The 24904-nt window shown below is 38.0% G+C and overlaps 1 protein-coding gene across 2 annotated transcripts in view; it reads left to right on the plus strand.

Moving 5' to 3' along the window:
- Nucleotides 1-18035, plus strand: part of LOC127661156 (butyrophilin subfamily 3 member A2) — a 34455-nt gene extending 16420 nt beyond the window's left edge. Inside the window, exons 2-4 of one of the 2 annotated variants that reach the window (XM_052151746.1) lie at nucleotides 745-1092; nucleotides 1498-1773; nucleotides 17351-18035. In XM_052151746.1, the coding sequence (XP_052007706.1) occupies nucleotides 745-1092; nucleotides 1498-1773; nucleotides 17351-17460 (734 nt within the window). In that variant the 3' untranslated portion in view covers nucleotides 17461-18035. Of the gene's footprint in view, nucleotides 1-744; nucleotides 1093-1497; nucleotides 1774-5874; nucleotides 9984-17350 lie in introns of those variants that run through there. The other variant, XM_052151747.1, reaches the window with a different exon arrangement.
- Nucleotides 18036-24904: the final 6869 nt, after the last annotated feature.

Raw genomic sequence — 24904 nt, forward strand, 5'->3', positions numbered from 1 at the left:
AGGAATTTACACTTAGCTTTCCAAAGCTTCAATACCCAGAAGTAAACCCTGTCATATGAGATTACATCCCTTCTGTGAATCTGATTCCGCTTGGACCCCAAGGGGTAGTTGTTTGCAAAGCCTATTGGGTTATCACAAAAATGATGCTCTAGCTCTATTGTTTTGCTATTTTAGGAGTGTAACTTATATAGGAGTGCAATATTCTGTTACACTCTGTTAGTTGTACCTTCCTGTGATGTTATCTTACAAGAAGCAATGCTTTTGCTGTGGTCTCTTAACAATCCTGAATAGCAGATCACCTGCAGTGACCCAAAATACATAGCAACTGCCTAGCAACCAATCAAAACAACTTAACTCCTGCCCATTTCTCCTGCATTCAACACATCTAATCTACCAGACCTTGATATGTGGCCTTGTTAGGAGATGATCAGACTTATTCGCTTCACTTGCGAGTGGTCATTTTGGCTCATCTGTGTACGTAAGGCATAAATAACTTCAGACTTCAAACTACATTTTTAACTATTTAAAAATTTCAAACAAGGCTTTGCCAAGCCAACATCAAGGTTTGTATTGAAGCTTTCTTTTTCTGTCTAGTCTACTGTAAATCCTTCTTCATCAAAATGCCTGATCATTGGCCAAAAATGTGATAAATTTGGCCAAATGTGCATTATATCTTTGAGTTAAATATAGAACTGTGATTTCCCACCAAACATTCTCTCTTTAAGTAAACTTTTCCCTCCCCAGCCTCCTTTACAGTCACAGTACCATCCAGTCCTGTTCTTGTGGTGCGTGGACAGACTGCATTTCTGCCTTGTGAATTTGTGTCAGACCATAACCTCTCACATTTGGTGATTACATGGCAACGGCAGGAAGATCAACGAGTGGTCCACAGCTATTACTACCAGACGGACCAGCTAGACCGACAAAGCTCCGATTACCATAACCGTACCTGGTTAAATCACAACCTCATTTTGGAAGGAAATGCATCCCTGAGTATAGCCAATTTTGGAATGAAGGATGCAGGCAACTATCTGTGCATTGTGAGCAACACCAAAGGAACTGATCGAGGAATTGTGCCGCTGGTCTATGCAGGTATCCAAAGTATTTGTCATTACCACACAAATGAAAGGAAAATGTTTGCACTATTTAGTCATCCTCCCATCATTCCAATTTATTGTCGGATGTGGCCATTCGATTCCTGGCCCACATGACTCCAACAAAAGCACTATATAAGGGCAGACCATTTACCATTTGCTTTTTCTGAGCAACATAAAAGGAGAAATTCAGAACCATCTTTAAACACCTTGTTTTCTCAAGTCTGTTTATAGTAACCATGACTTCAACAATGAAGTCACATATGACTCCACATTACTTGGTACATGTGTTTAAAACATTATATATATATGTGTGTGTTTATATGCATTAAGCCTATAGTCTATATACTTTTAAATGGAAACATAAATGGAAAGATAAATAAGTCTTTGTGTGTGTCTTCAGCCGTCTACTCAGAGCCAAGGTTAAGCATCCATCTAAACTCCCCTGATGTCACCGTCCAGTACGAGACGGAGGGCTACCCTAAGCCAGAAGTCATGTGGCTGGGGTCCGGGGGTCAGGATATCCCTTATCATCTGGAGGTCTCTTCTACCTTAGATGAAGGACTCTACTTCTTAAAGAGCAGTTATGTGACCCAGAATCCATCATTCAATATCACCTTTTTTCTGAAAAATCCTGTTGCCCATCAGGAAATCCAGAGGCATGTCATCTTCAATTTTGGTAAGTATTACCAGGAAAATCTATGTATTACTTCAGTCCACAGTGTCTTCTCTATACTATCATTTTAAACTCAAAATCAATATTTCATGTTCATTTATTTAATAAGTAGCAGTGTAACAAGTGTGATAATGTACAGTCAGCCAGTCATTGTCGCAAAAAAAACCCCCTTCAGGATCATGCAAAACTCCTCCAGTTTGAACTTGTGGCTTTAGCTCTGCAGGGGTTTGGTCTTTTGACTCACAACTTTATAATTACTGAAAAATGGAATAAAAAACTAGCTGTCTTCATTTGATAAGCAGTAGGCTATTTAAAGGAACAGATCACTGACAAATGAAAATTCTGTCACTATTTAATCACACTGATGTTGTTCCAAACCAGTATATTTCGTTCGTCTGTTGAACCCAGAAGATGTTATGCAGAACGTTAGTCTCAGTAACTGTTCACTTTCATTGCATCTTTAACATCTTTTGTGTTCCATGGCAGAAAGTCATTGAGGTTTGGAACAACGTGAGGATGAAAAAGTGATAACAAAATGTTCATGTTTGGGTGAGCAATCCCTTTTACTACATGACTTGAACTGAATGTCTGCAGAAACATTTTGAGTGTAGACTCATCTGGAAACCCTAAACTCAACTTAAAATATGTAAAATGTGCTTAATTCTTATTCTGAAAATAATGTCACAATGTAGAAAGTCCTAGTTGTCCTAAAGAAAGCTGCTTTTTTCTAATTACATTTTTTTTTTTCTCATTTTTTATTATCCTTTTGATGTTGCTTTAGCAATTATTCACTTAGAGTCAAACCCTGCAAGAATGTGAAATTGTAATATTTGATTTAAAAAGTAATATACATTAGTATTTTTATAATCTATATTTTATTCTAATGTTCATTAGCTTCCTTACTCATACAAATTGATATATATTTTTTAAAACAAACAAAAGTTAAGATTTTTCACTCAAATTATTTTAAAATGTACCCTTTTCAATTTTATAACAAAATTAAATCAAATGAATTAAATAAACTTAAATAAAATACTAAATATTTTATTAAATAATGTAATATTTTTACACAATTCAATGTAATGGAATTCTTTTATTACATTTAAAATGCATAAATCTTAAACTGGTAAACATATTTTTTTATTTTATTCTTTAACTCTTTACAATAAGGTTTTATTCATTAAATACATTAGTTAACCATACATTACAACTCATTAATTTCAACATACTATATTTTTTACTTTAAAAGTTGCATATGTTAACATTAATTAATGCATTATGAACTAACATGAATAAACAATGAACAATTGTAAATGTATAACTTAACATTAACCAAGACTGGATAACAAATTATGTAAAACCAAAAAATATAGTTAGTTCATGACGATTAATGTTAACAAATACAGTCTTATTGTAAAGTGTTTAACTATTTTTTTAATAATTGAGTTTTAAATAATTTTTTGGGGGGGTACATACAGTTGTTGCAATGAAGAAGGTCATGAGTGCAGGATCTAGGTGTAGCTATTTTAATAAGAATAAAACTGAAATACAAAACAGGATGAACACGGAAGCAGATTAGGTGGACGGCCATGAGATTCAGAAGGCCACCTCGGGATAGGGACTGGATCAGGAGGCCTTGCTCGTGGCCACATGGCTGAAACAGGGTCAGGAGACCTGGGTGGTGACCACAGACTAGAGACTGGAGCTGTGGAAGATGGAGCCATAGGAGACTTGAGGGATGAGGCCATGGAAGGCAGAGACGTGGGAAGTTTCAATGAAAGTGGTCACGAGTACAGGATCTAGTTGCAGCAATTTTAATAAAAATAAAGCTAAAATACTAAACAGGATGAACACAGAAACACTGCAAGTGTGCAAGACAGGAAACCAGGCAGGAACTGGAACACTAACAACCGACAAAGGGGAACAGATAACAGAGCAATATATACACAAGGAATAATTGAGGTAATAGAAGAAAGATGAAAACAATGGGGAACAGCTGGAGGTAATCAGAGCAGGGAATTGTGGGAAGTGTAGTCCAGGGGGAAACAGATGACAGAGGCTAAACACAGGGCAAACAACAGAGAATTGTAACAACAGTGGAGTTTGAAAATCTGAGACGATGCGCAAAAATGCTTCTATTTTGCATTTTGTTTTTTAATAAACAATTTTTTGTTCCAAACTTTGATCCTTAACTCTTTCCCCGAATTTTCCGTGTTTTATGAAAAAACGCTTCCCCGCCAAACACGGAATTTTCCGGGTTTCCGTGTTTTAGGTGTTATACGGTAAGGAAGACCCCTCCGCATGTTTTGAAAGAGTACGCAACTCTTTGATCAAAGAAACAGACTGCGATCGTCTCAAACATGAAGAAGTGGAGTATTGAGAAGCTCAAAATATCAGACATAAACATGCCTTTTATCAGCTTTTTGTCTGAAATGTTGTTTTTTAGCAAAACCGACCTCTGTTCAAGTCGCAATAAAAAAGAACAAATGAAGATAAAATAAAATCGTTTTTTTTTGCCTAAAAGCAGAGGCTCAGATCTTTATTGTGATATATAGCATCTTCATATATTCATGGAAGAAAATATTCTGCGGGCCATTAAAGTTTAGCGAAAATCGTCAAAAACCCTGGCGGTGGCTGGCAACTTTTTTTTAAAAACGCTGGCGGGGAAAGAGTTAAACAGCCAGCCAACTTCTGGTGCACCAAGTTACATGTCATAACAGCATGAAGCCTTGAAGCGTTCTGATGAGTCATTCAGATTTCAGGATTTGGATACTGTGATTTTTCCAGCCCTATAACAAAAAAAAAATAGGGGATTTTGGGGAATGATTGCCCCACCCATTGTAGGAACATTTATGTAATAAAATATGAACACAGCAGCAATGCATTTTCAGTGCTATATAGATACACCCAAAAATGAAAATTAACTCTCATCATTTACTCACTACCATGCCATCCCAAATGTGTATGACTTTTTTTCTTTTGCAGAACACAAAGATTTTTAAAAGAATGTTTCAGCTCTGTAGGTCCTTACAATGCAAGTGAAAGGTGGCCAGACATTTGAAGCTCCAAAAAAGCACATAAAAGTAATCCATAAGACTCCAGTAGTTCAATCCATAATCTTAAAAAGCAATATGATAGGTGTGGGTGAGAAACAGATCAATATTTAAGTCCTTTTTAACTGTAAATCTACACTTTCAGAATGTGAAAATGAAAGACTGGGTATCCGCAGGTCCTTAAAAAGTCTTAAACTTTACTTTTTAAAATTTAAGGCCATAAAGAGTCTTAAATATCGTAAATAAATTACAAGAAGTCTTACATTTCGTTCCTGAGGTATTACATTTTAGGGGTGTGAAAAGAGACGACGCTTAAAACAGCTGCATCTGCGTGAGTCAAAATCCTCTCTCTCTCTCTCTCTCTCTGTCTCTCTGTCTCTCTGTCTGTCGTGCACACGTGTGAGCATTTGCTGAGTGAGAGTGTGTGTTGAGTTCGAGCGACTTTCTGCCCACTGTGGCTTTTTTTTCTTACTTTGCTATTTCTAAACGTTTAATCTGCATTGAGTAGATAAAACAATATATTGTTTGGCGGCCCAAGGTGTTGATTCACTTGGTTTACTAACGCGGCACCATGGGGTTAAAGTGCTGGCTGCTGTGGAAGTGTTTAAGATTGTATCTTGGCCATCGGTGAAATCGTTGGACATAAGAGCATTCTAGCAGCGTCAAGAATGAGCAATGCAGTTGTTTGTTTTTTGAACACCGTAGAGAATGCAAATGTTGTAGTAGAAAGCGGAATTGTGATTCATGGCCTTTTCACACCTATGCTCCCTCTTTCAACTCCTGCGAAAAAGGTAATTTTGTCAAATGTCCCATCTTTTATCAAAGATGAGGCTTTGATTAAAGAACTGTTTAGAAAGCTGGTTGCTCCAGTGAAAAAGATCACGATTAAATCTGACTTGATCAAACATGTGGTGTCTTTAAGGAGATTCACTTATATGATTCTGAGTGAAAATAGAACAGAACTGAACTTAAATCTGAAAGTCAGATCTGATCATTTTGATTATACTGTCTATGTATCTACTGACACATTAAAATGTTTTGGATGTGGAAGAAACCGACATTTGGCTTGTGCCTGTCCCGAAAACGAGGGTACACACACGAAACATGTCAAAGTAGATGAGAAGATGGTACAAGGTGAAGAAAGCACTACTGGTTCATCGGTGCCAACAGATATGGATCCAATCCAGACTGCCAAGTGTACAACAAACAAAGTCCCTTGTGAACAGACAGTTGAAACTGTTTATCTGATATGGAGTCTTTATCAGACAATGCAAATTTGTGTGAGGTAGACATGGATCAAGCTGTCTTCAAAACGGAAAAAGAAGTACAGGACGGAAGGATCAAAACAATGTTGATAGTGAAAGTGAATTTTCTGACTAGTGTTTTAAGTAGCTCACAGAGTGAATGGGAATATAATGATTATAGAGCTGATGAAATTAAGATGTTTCTAAAATGGACAAAGAGTACAGATTGCTGATTTCTTCCCAGACCTGAAATGGTTTGTGGTAAGCACTAAGAGTTTAATGAGTGAAGTTAGGAGTGGTGGTGGCGTAGTGGGCTAAAGCACATAACTGTTAATCAGAAGGTCGCTGGTTTGATCCCCACAGCCACCACCATTGTGTCCTTGAGCAAGGCACTTAACTCCAGGTTGCTCCGGGGGGATTGTCCCTGTAATAACTGCTTTGGATAAAAGCGTCTGCCAAATGCATAAATGTAAATGTAAGGTCACTTTCTGGATAAAGAAGTATATCAACTGTAGAATTTTTTGTCAAAATTCCAAAACCAGCTGAACAATAATGATGACAAAGTGGCATAATTATTTTATCTTCACTGGTTGTGTGTTTCTGTATGTTTTTTTTGGTTTGTTTCTTTTTCTTCATACACATGACAGATATCCGTATTGCATCTTGAAATGTAAACGGAGCCAGGGATGACGTTAAGAGAATGCAGGTGTACGAAACAATGAAACAGAAAAAACATGATGTTACTTTTTTACAAGAAACGCACAGAGATGATAAACATTCTACAGACTGGATAAAAGAATGGACTGGTCATAAAAGTTGCCATCTTGTTTGCGAAGAATTTTACTCCATGCTCTTTTAAAGTAGAGGAAAGGGGAGGGGAGACTTTTGAAAATTCAAAACTTTTTTGAAAAATATGTTCTGGTTTTTATTTGTGTGTATGCCCCCACTTTACCTTTAGAAAGAGTGGCTTTTTTTATAGTTTATGCTCAACCTTAGACAAATGCAATAACGAAGAATATATTTTTCTTGGTGGAGATTTTAATTGTGTTGAGGAAATTATTGATCGCAACCACATAGAACCACATATGCCTTCCCGTAAGCGGCTTTGTGAAATAATTGAAAGACATGATGTGATGTCTGGAGACATTTAAATGGGACTTCAAGACAACATGGGCCCACGCCCATGAGAATGTATTGTCTTTAGCCAGACTAGACAGACATCTTGAAATGTAAACGTTTCAAACATCATCACATTGTTTTTAAGAGTTGTATAATAAACCCAGTTGGCTTTTCTGACCACAGTTTAGTTATATGCAGTGTTTATTTAAATTCTGTGTCACAAAGGAGTGCGTATTGGCACTTTAACACTGCTCTGTTAAATCATGCTTCCTTTAAGGAGACTTTTGCTTTTTTTGGGGGGAAAGTTTTAAAAATAAAAGTTTATTTTTCCTCTTTGCGGAGTTGGTGGGATTGTGGCAAGTTCCAAATCAAACTTTTTTGTCAGCAGTACACTCAACATATCACAAGGGAGACAGCTAAGTCTATGAGAGTTTTAGAAACTGAAATTTTGAAACTTCAAGATATGGCACAACTATGTGGAAATAAAGCTTTAATCGATTCTCTTTTATAAAGAAAACTGCTTTGTCTGACCTACAAGAGATGAAAGCACAGGGTGCACTGGTTAGATTGTGTTTTAAGACCATAGAACTGATGGATGTTCCATCAAAAAATTATTTCAGTTTGGAAAAAAGAATGTCCAGAAACGTTTTATTCATTCATTACTCTGAGTCCGGATCTTTGTCAGGTTCAACAGAAATAAGAGAAAGAGCAGTTAGTTTTTACGAAACACTTTGTAAGTAAGAATATAAATAAGATAAAGATATAGAACAGGTTTCTTTTTTTAAAGTGTGGGAAGGAGCGATTGTAGCACTTACAAAGCCTATTGGCCTAGAGGAATTGTTTAAAGCTCTGCAGGGCATGGAGAATGGCAAAGTTCCTGGATTAGATGGAATCCCTGTTGAGTTTTACAAATTTTTTGGTCAATCTTTGGAGAACATTTGCTAATTGTTCTCAATGATAGTTTAGCCAAAGGACTTTTGCCTTTGAGTTGCAGAAGAGTGGTTTTGACCCTTTTGCCTAAGAAGGCTAATTTGTGCGATTATAAAAAACTGGAGACCAGTGTCTTTATTGTGTTGTGATTATAAACTGTTGTCTAAAGTACTAGCTACCTGTTTGGGAAAGGTTTTAGCTGAAGTTACCCATCCTGATCAGTTGTATTGCATACCTAAGAGGTAAATGTTTGATAACATTCATTTAATTAGAGATTTGTTTGATGTTTCGAATATGTTTGGTCTTGATTTCTTTAGACCAAGAAAAAGCTTTTGACCACGTAGAACACAATTATTTATGGAAGACTCTTCAAGCTTTTGGTTTTAATTCAAAATTTTTAGCTTACATTAAAGTCTTATACTGTGATATTGAGAGTTTACTAAAGGTTAATGGTGGCTTATGTGCTCCTTTAAAGTCTGTCTTGGGGTAAGACAAGGTTGTTCTTTGTCAGGGTTATAATATACTCTCACGATAGAACCACTTTTGAGTTTTTTAAGGAGAAATTTAGGAGTGTTTTTACAAAATTGTAAGACTTCTTTATGTCTGTCTGCATATGCAGATGATGTTATTATAATGACGAATAAGAAAAATGATGATCCACCGGCTTATTTACTTGGGAAAATTCAGTCTGTTCTATTAGATTTTTTTGGGGCAAACTACACTGTATACCACACAACATTTTGTATCTAAAAAAAGAAGAAGGAGGTCAAGGACTTGTACATATACAACGCAGGACTGCGGCCTTTCGGCTACAATTCATACAACGTTTCCTCACCATCTCAGAGACTTTGGCTTGGAAATCAGTGGCCTTTGCTATTCTCAAATCTGTCTATGAACTCTGTTTGGACAAGCACTTATTCTTGATGGATCCAAAAAGACTCAATACATCGAGGCTTCCTTTTTATTTATTTATAAAAATCTGTTTAAAATTTGGGACCTATTTAAAATGAGCCCGTTTGGATATTTTGGATATATGTGGACTACTAAATGGTGCGTGTACTAAATCTAAGATCGTAACATTGTTGAGTTTTATTAATGTGTCTGGTCCAAAGTTAAAACATTTGGAAAATGTAGCTGCCTCTTTAGGTATTAAATCAATTCAAACTGCTGAAAAATGTCTTCCGAATTTGCAATCTGTACTCACAGTAAATGAAATGAACATGCTTAAAAATGTTTTTGCTGAGAAACTTTTGCCTAATGATAAAGATACTTTCCCAAAGTGTTTTTTGTACACAAATATAGGGGAATACTCTGGAATTTTTTGGAAAATGTATCAGATATGGATTTATATGAAATTGGGGGGGAAAATGTACAATGCTTGTGTAAAAGTTTTTAACAAAAAAAGGTCTGCATGAAAGAGTTGATTCACCTTGACGTACTATTTATTTCTGATGAAAATGTAAAACCGGAGTGGAGGGCACTCTATAAGCCACCATTAACAGAAAGAATTGGAGATTTACAGTGGAGAATTATACATGGTATAATCGCTATTAATTTGGTTTTAAATATACCCGAAGAAGACAACATGAATGTCAATGGATCAATTTTATTATAGGCAAGACAAAAATGGCAAAATATGTTTGCAGAAAGAGTTAAACAAAAGGGTGATTATGATGTTGTAATGATGTTTACAGCTATGATTAAATCGAGACTGTTAATTGATTTCTGTTTTTATAAGGCTAAGAACTGTCTAGAAGTGTTTGCAAATACTTTGATTTGTTGAGGGGCATTGTGTTCTGTTGTCGAAAATGAAATGTACTTTTCAAATTTTTTATAAACATGATGTGATTTATATTTTAACTTAAATATAATTATTTTTTTTTTGGAATAAACGTTTGTTTAAAAAATCTAAATCTCTCTCTCTCTCTTTTGCTTTGCATGTCAGGAGTGTGGTGTGTGTGAGTGTCTCACGGGTGAGAGGAGCGACATAATTGTAATTGTTTTTTCGTTCTATCTAACCTTTTCAGAAATAGTTCTTTCCTTTTCTGTCTGTAAGTGTAGGTTTTTTTTTCGTAGCGTGTGTTGGTGATTGAGTTTCACCTGAACGGGTGTGACTCCTTTCTCTCGCTCTGTCATGGAGTCAGGTGTGTGCCTGAAGTTGGGGTTTCAGTAGAGGATGTACTCGTGGCAATAGGACAACAGGTGGGGTATGAAAACATTGTCTCAGCTTCAAGGATGAATAAGGCCGTGGTGATCTTTCTGAAGGAACGGAATTTAACCAGTCGGTTGGTTGAGTGCTGTGTTTGGGTAAGTGGCGTTTTTACTGTCATTTCTCCTTTGGCATCTCAATCGATTCGAATTAAAATCTCTAATGTCCCTCCATTCATTCCTAATCATGCTATTGAAAAGGAATTGTTGAGATTTGGAAAGATTGCCAGTGGAATTAAAATGGTTCCACTAGGGCATAAAAGTGATTTTGGACAGAAAATTAACCTCTTTTTAATAACCCGTTGATACAAGCATGGGTACTAGAGCCCAGCACTGACGTGCGGTCTGGGTAGGCAAACTAGGCACTGCCTACCCTGCCAAAATTCAAAAATAAAATGTTTATTAAATAATAAACTTGTATTTATATTTTTACTTTTTATTCTTGTGATTTTTATATATGCAATAAGTGTGTTATTCCAATTGTTTAGACGTTATGATGACAAATGTAGCAGTTACGCATAATCAACTAAAAACAAATGGTAGAATAAGCAGTGCTTTTACGGTCCATTCATTGCAGACGACAAGCGGAAAACCCATGTTAGCGCATGCGCACTTCGATCCTGTATTCTTTAACATGTACGGCAAAAGCACAAATCTGCTGTGCCTTTTGACGTAAATATGTTATGCCCGTAATCATCTCCGTTACGTATCAGACATGGACCAATTAAAATCGAGATATTCCTGGACATTTGCGTAGCTAACGCCATTACACAACAGCTAGCGTACATGCCTAATCCCCGCCAAATTCAAAATCAAAATGACAGCACCGGCTGTAATCACGGAATTAAGACATTTTTCCAAGCTCGATTTTAATTCCAAATATGAGTTAATTGCAAGGGGGAGGTCTACGCCAGCCTTAGATGGACTAGTACAGCAAAAGGGCCCAAAAATTATCCGATCATTTCAAACTGATTGGTATGTAAGAAAAGATTGGCTATGTGGCTGTGCGCTTGTGTGTGTGTGTGTGTGTGTGTGCGTGTGAGAGAGAGAGAGAGAGAGAGAGAGAATACACGATATACATCCTGATTTGTACATTTCTTGATATGCCGCGCTTGTGCGTAACGTTCACTGTTATTACGTATTATTAGCTTAAACAATACATCAGGTAATCTGGCTTTCATAACTCACTGCCTAGCCTCTTTAAGACATCACCGCACGTCACTGGAGCCCAGAAGTATACAAAATGTAATGGCAAGAGCGGAGTATACAAAAATGGCTGACCTAAAGAAAGGCGCTAATTGGGAAAGTCCAGAGGACATGTGCAACTCAACTGGTATCAAGTCTATAAGGGTTATGAAGAGAATAATGGAGGAAATCGTCTCAGCTTTACCTTCTGTCTTCAGACAAGGCTCACAGGAAATGAAATTCCTGGACAGATCACAGGGAGTCATACAAGTTTTCCCCAAGTAGAGATTTCAACAGCAGTGGAGGTAGAGCCTGAGGAATGTTCACTCCTGAACTTCAGGACTCCTGAGTTGGATAGTTTTGAGAATGCTTGAAAAAAGGCACTATACACCATTTGTGTGAAAGTATCTCACTGCAACATACTCAAAGATTGCAAGTCAAAGTTGGAGGTCCCTGTACAAACTTCCTGTAGGGAAACGCACTGCGGATCTCCAGTGGAGGGTTGTTCACTGGGCGGTAGCTACAAACAGACCTGTGGCTCACATTGACGCCACTGTAGGGGAATAATGTCCTTTTTGTCAATAGATCGTTTGTTTTTAAATTGTCTTAGGTTAAGGGAATTGTTTCAGATCTTAGAGGGGTGGATTAGAGAATTGGGGTTAGGCTTTTACAAAGTGCATTTTTGGACCCAAATATGTTTCATCAGTATGTTTCATCAGATAGGAAAAGAATCTTGTTTATCAATTTTGTAGTGGGAGAAGCAAAGCTGGCAATATGGTTAACAGAAAAGATAATTGAAAGGAGAGGGTATAGTAAACCCTCAGATGATTTTAAAGGCTATTATAGCAGCTAGGATTAGGGCAGAGTTTGCGTATTTTAAACTGACAAATAATTTAGCTGATTTATTGAAGCTTGAGCTTTGAACAATGTTTTGTCCACAGTGGATGATGAAAATGTGTTGGTTTTAAATTTATGCTGCAAAGTTGTAAGTTTAAATAATCTCTTCAGTCCAGTCAGCTCTGGTGATGATCTTGAAGCCACAGCAGACAACTAGAGCCATCGGAATAACGTAGTCAACAACGTCATTGGTCTAATGCATTACAGGGCTCTACGCTAACTTTTTTCCCAAGGAGTACATGCGCTCCTAAATGAAAAAATATAGGAGCACACAAAGAAATTTAGCACAGTGAAAATTAAATACAGAGTTTATTAACAAACAATTTATTACATACATATTTATACTGCGTGTATGAGTGTGTGTGTGTATATTAAGGGACACACATCTGTGGAACAGCACATACCTCCCAAATCACACATTGAACCCATGCCTACTAAAATCAAAGAATATCAGTTGTCCAGCTGCTTTTGTATGTGGACCGTCTGGCATACTTAGAGGTCAGCCAGCGATCTCTCATTATGTCAGCAATTTGACCGATCATCTCCGCACGTGGGATTAATGTAAACTCCGTTTTTGTGGTGGAGTCTGATAAGCGGCCCAAATTTGATGAAAGGTTCTTCTTCTTTCACAATGAAGTATGCGATGTTAATCTTTATTTTCAGCTGTTTCCACTTCTCCTCCTCAGACTGCAGCACTTGCCTCCTCAAGGCTGCGTATACAGAGCTTGATGGTTTCTCCTGTCTCATCTAGAGCACTGGATATGCCGCCCTGAGATGTTTCGCTACACTATCTCTTTTCAGATTAGCGATGGGCATTTCTGCTCTTTTCATAATTGGTGTTAAAACGATTCTAATTAAATTATTAAATGAAATTACACTCTACCTTGACCACAATTTATTTAAAAATGCATTGATTTGTTAAGAAAAATAATACTATTAAACATTTGCATTTAAAGTATAACTTAATGTATATAAACAAAGTGCATATAAAGCTAACCAATCAAAACGAATACAATCTGAACAGCATAATAGACAGGGCCACCGCTGGCCAAATTGATGCCCTACGCGTGATATGAGCGTTAAGCGATCGTCAGTGTTCCGCAACTGCTTTCGGGTCCTGGAATAACGTATAGCGAACGAGTAAGGGCAGCCGGTGGACTTTCTGGTGCCATCCTAGGTTAAGATGGTGCCCCCCTAGGGAGTTGATGCCCTACGCAAACTGCATAGTATGCATGTAGGTAGCGGCAGTAGCCTACTGATAATAGAATAATGCACCATATCAAAGAAAAATAAATAATTTGCAAAACTGCAGCATCCCACAAATTGAAATAAATGTAAAAAAGAAGTATGTTATTTCACATGTGCATTTAAAGTATAACTTTTCAATGTACATAACAAAGTGCATATAAATGTAACAATTCAAATACAATCTGAACGACATAAGTTGGCTCCGCCCTCCCTTACGCATCTTTGGTTCATTGGTTGACACTGCGTTTCTGATTGACAGGAACAACAGGTGAGGCTTTTAGTCTGAGCAGACAGTCAGAACTAATGTGTGCGCTTGAGCATTTAGGCCTATATTATTTAATTTGTTTTTTCGTTATTGAAAAATAATCTTTTGATTTTTAGTATCTTAATTTGTTTTTAAATATTTTTATAAATATATTCTGATATGCCAGCCGGCTCCCAACGTTCACCTACAAGAGCCGACTCGTTCGCAAATGACCATCACTATTTCAGATGCGGGTTTCCTGACACGAAGGACTAGTTGCCCACCTGTTTCTGCCCTCTACAATATTTGCAGAACATGACGTTGTTTTCGAACTCTAGCCATGGGAACATTTTGAGACAATTTGCATTGAATCTATATGTTCTCCCTTCACCGGCTACAGTGGACGTTGAAGTGACAGCTGTGGTCACGGTAGCTTCGCTAACGTTGTTCTCAGCATCCCCAATGTTAGCCGTCTCCGGTAAACCTTGTGAAGAGACTTCATTAGTTGAACCTTGCGAATCCCCCTCGGATAAAACTCAGCTTGTGGGATGTGGGTTTTGTAATTTTTAAACAAATATCTTTAAAAGGGGGGGTTACGTTTGTAATCTTTAATCACACACTGTGCTCGTAAATAATTTTTCCAGTTCGCACATATCTATTTTTAGGGGCAAATGCGAGTGAAATACTCGCACTGTTGAGCCCTGCGTCATGTCTTGCTGGAAAGCAAGTGACTAAATATAAGGGTCACGATATAAGCCACATCCTTTAGGCTACATGCATTCTTAATGATTTCATTTAGAGTTTTAATGTTGTATTTAACTTATTAAAACATAAATGCACAATAAAATATGTGTAAAAAAATCATGTCCAGAGACATTCAAGTAGCCTCAGTGGTTTTGTATTTACCAGCTATTGAATTAATGTGTTTTTATTAGGGCTGTCGATTTAACGCATTAATAACGTGCGATTAATTTGACAAAATATAAAGTTTAAAAAAAATTAAAGCATTTAATCGCAATGCTATCCTGAGAAATGCAAGGTTGTGGTACCACCTGTTTACTCCAGAGGGCAGTAAGTGAAATTTCAGCTGTGTGAGCAACGCGCAGTTCATACAGTGAACAAAACACTTCAGTAGGAAGAACATCACAAACATGTGTTACGTTCTTGCGTTCAAAACACTTGAGGGAGCGCAAATGCGAACTGAGGGATCTCAAGATGTGTTTAAAGATTGAGTTTTAAACTATATTTAACTTGACACAGTGACCTAAACATTTTATTTTTATGATGCGACACACCCGAGATGCGACACAAGCATGTCTGACGCAGGTCGTATGGTCTTTACCTCACAAATATTTAATTACCAACAAGGTTATGGATGTGTCCTTTAAACTGTTATTAAAGATACATGCTCCCTGAAATAGATCCACTTTGCTCCTTCTGTAATGCTGTAGATGAATCTGCCCCTCACCTTTTTTGGGAATGTGTAGTATTTTTACGTACCTCTATTTTAACTAGTTTTTCTTTGCTTTATAAAGATGTTTTATCTTAAGTTAATATTTTCTGTTTAATCTGTTTATTTTTCTTGCCAAGTTTTTTATACATAAGTGTAAATTGATGTCTATAAAGCCCCTATTTGCACTTTTTTGTAAAGACTTGAAATATCTTAAATACTCTTTGTACCTCCAACAACTCCATAGCATTGAAAACCATTGCACTATGTAATGAATATAATGTCTTGGCATTATTGTAAAATATATCTGTAGTATTGTGTACTATGTACCCCTGGCTTGTTTCTAAAAAAAATAAAAATAAATGTCTGACGCAGGTGTAGATTGACGGGTCCTTAAACAAGCCTGATTGACAATCACTTGTGAAATGGATTGCTGTGAACTGTATCCAATGATTGACATTGTATTCTAAAGCACTTTTTGTATTGTCTTATCAATGGTTAACTCTTCTGCCACAAGAATGTAATGCATTTTATTTATCTGAATATTTTTGTATTTTATATAAAACAACTATGTATAATTATTTCATCATTATATACCGAATTATTGTTATATGAGGGGCTTTCTCAGCAAATATTTGTATATGCGATTTAAATGCGATTAATCGCGATTAATTAATCGGGACACCATGTAATTAATTCGATAAAAATTTTAATCGATTGACAGCCCTAGTTTTTATTATTGCGAAAATAGTCTTACATTTGTCTTTGATTTGGCCTTAAAAAGTCTTACATTTCATTCCTTCGAATGCAGATACCCTAGAGCAGGGGAGTCAAACTCGGTTCCTGGAGGGCCACAGTCCAGCAGAGTTTAGCTCCAACCCTAATTAAACACGCCTGAAGCAGCTAATCAAGGTCTTCAGGAGTGCTTAAAGATTACAAAAAGGCATTTTGGAGCAGGGCTGGAACTAAACTCTGCAGGGCTGTGGCCCTCCAGGAACTGAGTTTGACACCCCTGCCCTAGAAATAGGAGATTGATAGTAAAAACATATTGTAGTAATTGCTATAGTTGTTGTAATGATATAGAATGTAAATGTAGGACAGTACTCTAAAATAAAGTGCTACCTAAATAATGATCTGTTTGTCACACACTTATAATATCTCTTTGGAAAATATATATTTAACTACTGGAGTCTTATATATTACTTTTATGTGGCCTATATGTGCTTTTTGGAGTGTCAAAGGTCTGGTCACCATTAAGTCACATTGTATGGACCTACAGAGCTGAAATATTCTTCTATAAATCTTTGTTTGTGTTTTGTAGAAGAAATAAAGTCATACACATCTGGGATGGCATGAGGGTGAGTAAATAATGAGAGAATTTTCATTTTTGGTGGACTATCCCTTTAAGATAAGTATAGAGCCATGTGCTGACAGAATTTCACAAAGTTGTATATTGTTTTGACGTACTATTTTAAAAAGAAAATTGAAACGATACTCCTATGCTATGAAGATTGAAGTGTTCCTAGATACAAAACTTCCTATAATGGTTTAGCATTAATGCATTTCAGGTATTTCAATGTAAATCCATAGCAAGCCATATACATACTGTAGCCAAACAATGAGTGGGGATAATATATATTGGCACAATATCTTAAAGTGCCATTTTTGTCAACATGAAATTGAAGTTAACCCCTTTTTACTTGTTTTAATACACAATCCCAGTCTGATTGTGAGCAATTCATCAGTGCACGTTATTACAAGTAAAATGTTGTTATCAAAGGCTCTGTTTTTGCAGCAAAATTGGCACAAAAAAAACTGATTATGAAAGCTGACATTTGTCGCGTTAGATTGCTTGTATGTATCTCCGAACCGCTGAACACTCTGCTCGACAGTGCTGCTTTTTACATTTTATACGCTGCCAATCACGTACATAACCATTTAAATTATTAGATGCTTTATCTTTTAATAAAGTTTTTCTTTTCTGTCTTTTTTTTTGTTGCAGATGGGAACACAAGATCCAATATATCAGTTATACTTCTCTCCATACTCTGTACTCTCCTCCTGTGCTCCACTGGTGTGCTATTATGGCTGTACTACCATAAAAAAAGATGACCTTGTATGTTACTGGACACGTCTACAGCATTACGCTCATGATTTCTGAACACTAATATGTTATCTAAAAACTACTGAAATATATATTTAATAAGAAGGTTGTATTTAGTTTAATTAGAGCTTTTATTGTGCTTTATTGCTGCTCTATCATACTACATGTAAATTAGATGTGTATATGATAATGCATACATTTATAGGTGTATTGTGTAATTTTAGTGCAGTAATTTTAGTATTTGTTCTATGGGAACAAATAGAGCTGTTCAGGCGAGGGAATTCGCTATGGGTTCCCTCTGGATTTTCCTATGGATTTTAATAATGGGATTTTTTAAAATCCTAAAATTCTATTTTAGAGATCGATTCTTTTTTTAGTTCTTTGACCATTTAACCTCATTACAAATATTAACAAACCAGTGCTTAAAACAATCTGATTTTGACTGAAAATGTAAAATGTTTTATGCAGTTTAATTGAAATGCTAAACAATGAAATTGATTACATATATATCTCAACAGTTTACTTTAAAGAACTATCTTTGAAAATAATGTCATTTAAATAGAAGGCTATTTCTATCTTTTATTTGAATAAAAAAGATAATAATGAAAATCTCTGGTTTCTCCTTGTAGTGTACCTGCATGGCAGAATAGGTGATTGCTTTCACTTCTGTGCCCTGTGAGAATGAAGAACATAGACATCTTGAAATTCTTTTAGGGGTCAAATCATGAGGAATCAATTTTCGCTGTGCTAAGTCTAAATACTGTAACTTTAAGGATTCAAAACTTCCTCCCCAGTGCAAAAAGACTATTTATAAGCGATGCCCCAATACGATACTGGTCCTGCACTCATTTAGATAGCAAAAACCGATACCATCTGACCTACAAATGTAATTAATTAAATATTCAATGCACAAATTACAATATGTCCTTGTGTGATTATTAAACCACAGAGCTGTGATTTGATGAGATAAATATATAGTTTGCATGTGCTGCATGCTTAAAAATGAATAGATCTTGTTTTAAGAATGTTTGAATGTCAATGTGAAACCGGCTGCTCATGCCAGGAGCTCTAAAACAAAATCATGCTCTGATTGTAGCAGATGACAGCGAGCAGAGCTCTAATTCACTATGTAGCACACAGCACATACAGACTACATATATCATTAAAAAGCAGCCTTTTGCAGTTTAATAATCACACTGGGTCACATAGCAACCTGCTTTTCTGGAACTGAGAAGCTACCGTCAATAACATGCAAAAGGTAAAAGCTTCTATATATAAGTAGAAATATAAGCTCAATTTAAATGAAAAAAGTAAAACAGAAAAATATAACTGCAGTACAGTATATAGTTATGTAATATTCACTATTACCACTGGACTGGTAATCTGGCATACCGGGCCGACGCACTTTGGGGCCAATCTGGTGCGGACTGGGCATCGGGAGAACCGAGCGGGCCAGTGGGTCGGCCGCGAAACGGGTCGAATGGGCCGTGATAACCTTTATATAACTTTTGGGCCAGTTGCTATGTAGTTGCGGGCCGATTTCTCTTCCCAGTCCAGCTCTGACTGCAATACTACTACTACTACTACTACCACTACTGATAATAATGAATCAATATTAATATATTATTTAAGCCATATCTCTTTTGTGCAGCACGTTATTTGGCAAAAATAACAACTAAATTTGAATTTTACTGTGCGGTTCTGTATAAAAGCTCTTCATTTGATTAAAATAATACAATATTATATTGAAAATAAAAATCTATTTTTATTGGATTACAGTTTTAACACATTTATTTAATTACACCCCATTTTGATGATTAAAATAAAATAAACTACAGAATATGGAATTTAGAAAAACAACAACCAAAAAACAAACATGTGTCTGTATCAGTACTCATCTCATTATCCAAAAAATGGTATCGGGATATCCCTACTATTTATTGGAAATAAGCTGCAAAACCTGAGGAGAAATGACTGACATCCATTGCTACAGCATATTCTACAAATAAATCTTCAGTTAGAAACTTTCTCATAAGCTCTAATATTTGTAAAACCAAATGGACTGAAATTGTTTTAATGTTACACTATCAATTTTTATAAATAATATATAGAGTTAAAAAGGGCCAGTGAAATAAATGTTCCCTTTACAAAAAGCTTCACTATGATGCTGCGCTGCTAAGCGCTATGGGGAACAATCCTAGTTGTGACTGAGCTGTGAATAATGTGTGTAACACGTCAATGAACATTGACCGGAATTTATAGCCTCGGCTGATGTAATCATTAGATGGACCTGAGGCCAGACTATAAATGGATGCGTCACCAGGTGTCGTCAGAAACTCTTTTTTCAGAGCGATTCTGTGGCTGTGTTTCACAAACCCTGTCAAAACTTTCTTTCCTCTGTTAGGATTTAGAATTTTTTAGGCAGTGTGCAGTGAACATTTTCTCTTTTCCGTTCTGTTTAGAAAATATTATATATATAAAAAAGAGAGAATGACTGAAAGCCGCAAACGATGCGTGTTCCCCTATTCTCGCTTTATAGCTGAAGAGGACACGCATCAGTTTTTGCTCTGTTTGTTTGGGGGAAGAGCACACTGCCCTCGCGTTGCAGCAGGGCAGGTGCGAGCACTGCGATTTGCTTTCAGGCAAAGTGCTTCGCGCTCGCCTCGCTTGCTTCCGGGAGTCAGCACTCACGAAAAAAAAAAAAAGAGAGATCGTTCGTGGGGCTCTTGCATGGATTTGGTTGAGGAGCAAGAGACGGGTTTATCCCTTTCTCTCGCTCTCTCCCCAAACCCAGCTGGTCCTTCACATGATCTCCAAACGCGTTCCGACGCTTCTTCAGATCATGAGGAGGATCGCGATTCTCTTCCCGCCTCCGAGCTTTCCGTCCGCAATAAAAAATCTATGGAGGAATTGCTCGATGTTGTTACTCGTGCGGTTGCCAGACTCCAGTTGGACAGGCCACATGAAAAATAGACCCCCAAACCCTCCAAATTAGGGGATAGATTTTATCTTCCAGTCTAAGAAAAGGAACGCCTCATGAGTCCCTTCCCTTCTTTGATAACCTCCATGAAGAGCTTTCTCGCTCATGGAGGAATTTCTTCCCGTGTTCACATACCCTCGACGTCATTATATTCGAATATCGTGGGTGCTGAGGCATGGGGGTATTCACTGATGCCACCAGTCGAAGAGACGCTTGCTGGCTATCTCTCGCCGGGCTCGGCATCGTCACTTAAGAAGCCCTCTCTCCCCTCAAAGCCTTGTAGGACAACCTCCACTTTAGTGGGAAGGGCTTATCAAGCAGCAGGTCAGGCTGGTGCTGCTCTGCACACTATGCTGTTTTACAGGCGTACCAGGCTGACCTCCTGGATAACCTGAGTGTGGGTTCTGTGCTTGACGAGCAAGCCTCAGACCCGCCTCGGTTCTGTCTGAAGGGAGGCTCAAAAGCAAAGCGTGGCAAGTCGTGCTCCTCCTCCCAGGGATTGGGGACAGTCTCGCCGCCCTCGTCAACCCCCGAAGCAAGACCTCAGGACTATAATTTCTAGTAAGAGAAAACACGGATGGTCTTGCGCCTAGATTAGGGGGTAACTCCCCTTGGGACGGGGCGCGTGCTTCACTTCACCCCTCCCGAAGCCCCTCCATTCCTGCCACCTCTTGGTGTTTCAGGTTGCAGAGGCTTTCGTCAAAATTGGATGTTCGCTGTTTCTGCATTTTATTCAGGACGCGAAACACTCGACAACCCCTCAAGAGGAAGTGTTAAAATGTAATACCCATCTCAGAGATCCTGGCAGCGTGGAAACTTCTGCCAGATATATTCTTTTCTGTGGGTCTTATAAGGGCATCAGGATTTAATTCACTCGCCGTTTTTCCGTGTTTCAATGGCGTGTTCTCACTACCGTAAACCGGATTTCTTTTTTATGTGAAAAAAAACCAAACTCAAATCTCCTGGTTAAAGGGGCCATGGTATGTATTCCCCTTCCAGAGAGAGAGTTAGGTTATTACACTAAATACTTCCCGTTTCCCATGGAGGGTGAGGGGTGGCGTCTGGCTTAGATCTTAAAGCTTGAACTGCCTGTGGGTGTTCAAGTCCTAGATGATGCCTATCAAGACAGTCGTGTCTCAAGCCCTACAACTCGTTTGGCTGGTCACCATCGATCTTATGACGCACTTCTATACTTCATTTAGAAGTTCTGCCACAACATGGAAAGTTCCTGAGGTTCGCTTCCGGGGGGCGAAGTCTTCCAGTGTCAGGTTCTTTCAATCGGCCTACCCCTTTTTTTCCCGCACATCCACAATGCATGTATGTAGCGCTGGCTCCTTGTGACTCCAGGGCATCTGCATTCTGAATTATGTAGACAACTGGCTGATCCTAGCGCAGTTCCAGGAGCTGGCAGTTCAGCACAGGGACATCGTCTTAGCTAATCGGTTTCTCTGGGGTTGAGGCTCAATGCCAAGAAAAGCATCCTCTCTCCCACTCAGAACACTGTCTATCGGGGCATCGTATGGAGTTCAATCACAATGCGGGCACAACTGTCTCCCGCTAGGATTGAGTCCATTCAGATCACCCTGAGCAAAGTCAGGCTAGGTCAAGGTTGCACTGTTATCAGTATCAACGATTTCCAGGTCTCAGGGCGACCGCGTCCTCTGTGATCCCTCTGGACCTTCTGCTCATGAGACTGTTTTTGTTGTGTCCCAAAGCCAGGGGATTTCTTCCAAGGGCCAAAACCCCTAGGCTAATAAGGGTTACGCGCCTCAGGCTTTGTTCCCTTTCTATGTGGTTCAGACCCCGTTTTTCTGCCTTGGGTCCCACTCTAGGTGCGTCTTGTTGTCGCAGGCTGCTAACGACAGACGCCTCCCTGCCGGGCAGGATAACGGCCTTAAGTGGTCGTCCAGCTTAAGGGGATAGGAGGGTCATCAGCTCGGTTGGCACAGTCACTGTCTCGGGTTGATGGCTGTATTTCTGGCCCTGAAATACCTCCTCCTGAGGCTGCCATGTCTTGGTGCGGGTGGACAATACAGTGGTAGCCTCTTACATAAATCATCAAGGAGACCCACGTTCTTGTCAGCTGTATTTCTGATGCGGCGGATTCTCCTTAGGGCCCAGGGCAAGCTCCTGTCACTCAGGTCAGTTATATCCCTGGATGCCTGTATGTGGGAGCAGATTTACTGTCCAGACAGAAAATACCAACTGGGGAGTTAAGAACTCCACCTGAAGGTAGTAGTTGCAGAAGAGGACCTCTTCGCCTCTATGAATAGCGCAATGTCTCCTCTACTTCTCCCTGTATGTAAGATACATACATGAACCAGAATGCGTCTGTATGCGTTTCTTTCCCCAGTTTCTCTGCTCCCTGAAATCTTGGCAATGTTCACCAGCAAGGGTCTTGCCTCCTTTTAATGGTGCTGCGCTGGCCGAACAGGATATGTTTCTCGGAGTTAATACCTCTCCTCGACGGCTCGCCTTGGGCGATTCCGAACAGGGAGGACCTTCTCATCCTTGGCCCGAATTGTGAAACCTTTCATGTCTGACCCCTAAGGGTACCAAATGAGGTTCACAGGGTTTTATCTTGAGGTTATCGAGACCATTTCAAGTGCTAGGGCTCTCTCCACTTGGAACTGATCTGGGTAGATTTTTCAGGGCAGAAGAGGAGGCTGAGCGTGGTGACGCATACATAGCACGAATGTGCCTGCATGCCTTTCCTTCTACTAAAGTTCATATTACAGAACCAGCTAACTGCCATTTTGCTTCAGTTCTGGATTTTCTGTAGAAAGAACTGTCAGCGGGCACTTGCCTCGCCACTGCCAGGTTCTATGTGGCCACTGCGGTTTGCCATGGCTTGGTGGGTGGGGTGCCCTCTAAGAGGCATCCTCATTATTGCCCGGGCCTATGAGGCACGTGGTCAAGCTTCGCCAGTAGGTCCTAAGTGGATGTTTATACAGCCCAGTTAGTGTAAAAAAAGACATCAAACAAAAACAGTTACACCTGCTTGTATGGTAACCAGGGTTGGGAGGGCTACTTTTAAAAATGTGTTCTAAAACAGAATACATGCTGTAAAATGTCATTTGTAATGTATACAGTAACGGAATCTAAATACTTTTACTTCTTTAGCAATAGTAGGTTTTTTCACTTGTTTTGACTATAAAAACTCTGTCAGTACAGCAAGACAAAACACACGTTAAAAATACATTCTTTGAAAAAAGTCTAAATATCTTATGCAGTGTTGCTTCTAAAACTAGATAAAGTAAATTGCTTTGATCTTTACTTTTGATTTTTTTGATATTTTTACAGAAAACCAATACAAAAATTATCATCAAGAATAAGATTTTTGCCATAATATCTTTTATTACTACAGAAAACAAATTATGATCTAATGTTGATTTATAGGATAAAAATGTGATTGTGTCTGCTAACAGGAGCATTTAAAATAGCATTTATCTTTAAGGTTTATTTCTATTTCTACTGCACCAAATGTATTTCTCTATCTGCTCATATGAACATATCTTAAGAAAGTGTTTCATCACTGTTAAATGCGGTTTGGATCGCATCATTTATATGGATAAATATTTTACACCCACTAACTCAAATGTAAAATGTGATAATCCACATTTGCCTGGACTATAAAAAAACAACAGCCTTGGAGCCATTTTTCTCAGTTTATCCCTTAAAAACGTGTATTTCTCTAAACATTATTACATACTCTTTAGCAACCTGGCATGTATATCTATCACAAATCAATCTACAAAATGCCCAGATAGAGTCAAATTATAAAAGACATCTTTAAGACAAATAGAAAATAATAGAATATATTCTGAAATATTTTGATGTTTTGTTTTTTATAAATCAAAGAGATAATGCAACAAATACAGTACACGTGCAGCAATGACAGCTTTGCAGATCCTTGACATTCTAGCTGTCAGTTTGTCCAGATACTCATGTGACATTTCACCCCACACTTCCTGTAGCACTTGCAACTTACTGTTGTACATGAAACTGGTGTTGAGTGGGTAGAATTCAATGAAGCTGTCAGCGGAGGACATGTGAGGTGTCTATTTCTCAAACTAGAGACTCTGATGTACTTTTCCTCTTGTTCAGTTGCACATCTGTCCTTCCACATCTCTTTCTGTCCTTGTTAGAGCCAGTTGTCCTTTGTCTTTGAAGACTGTAGTTACACCTTTGTATGAAATCTTCAGTTTGGCAATTTCAAGCATTGTATAGCCTTCATTCCTCAAAACAATGATTGCCTGATGAGTTAAGAGAGAAAGCATTTTTTTGTTGCCATTTTTACCTAATATTGACCTTAAGACATGCCAGTCTATTGCATACTGTGGCAACTCAAAAACAAACACAAAGACAATGTTAAGTTTCATTTAATGAACCAAATAGCTTTCAGCTATGTTTGATATAATGGCAAGTGATTTTGTTGTACCAAATTAGCAATTTAGCATAATTACTCCAGG

This window comes from Xyrauchen texanus, chromosome 20 (genome assembly GCF_025860055.1).
Source record: "Xyrauchen texanus isolate HMW12.3.18 chromosome 20, RBS_HiC_50CHRs, whole genome shotgun sequence".
Lineage (NCBI taxonomy): Eukaryota > Metazoa > Chordata > Actinopteri > Cypriniformes > Catostomidae > Xyrauchen > Xyrauchen texanus.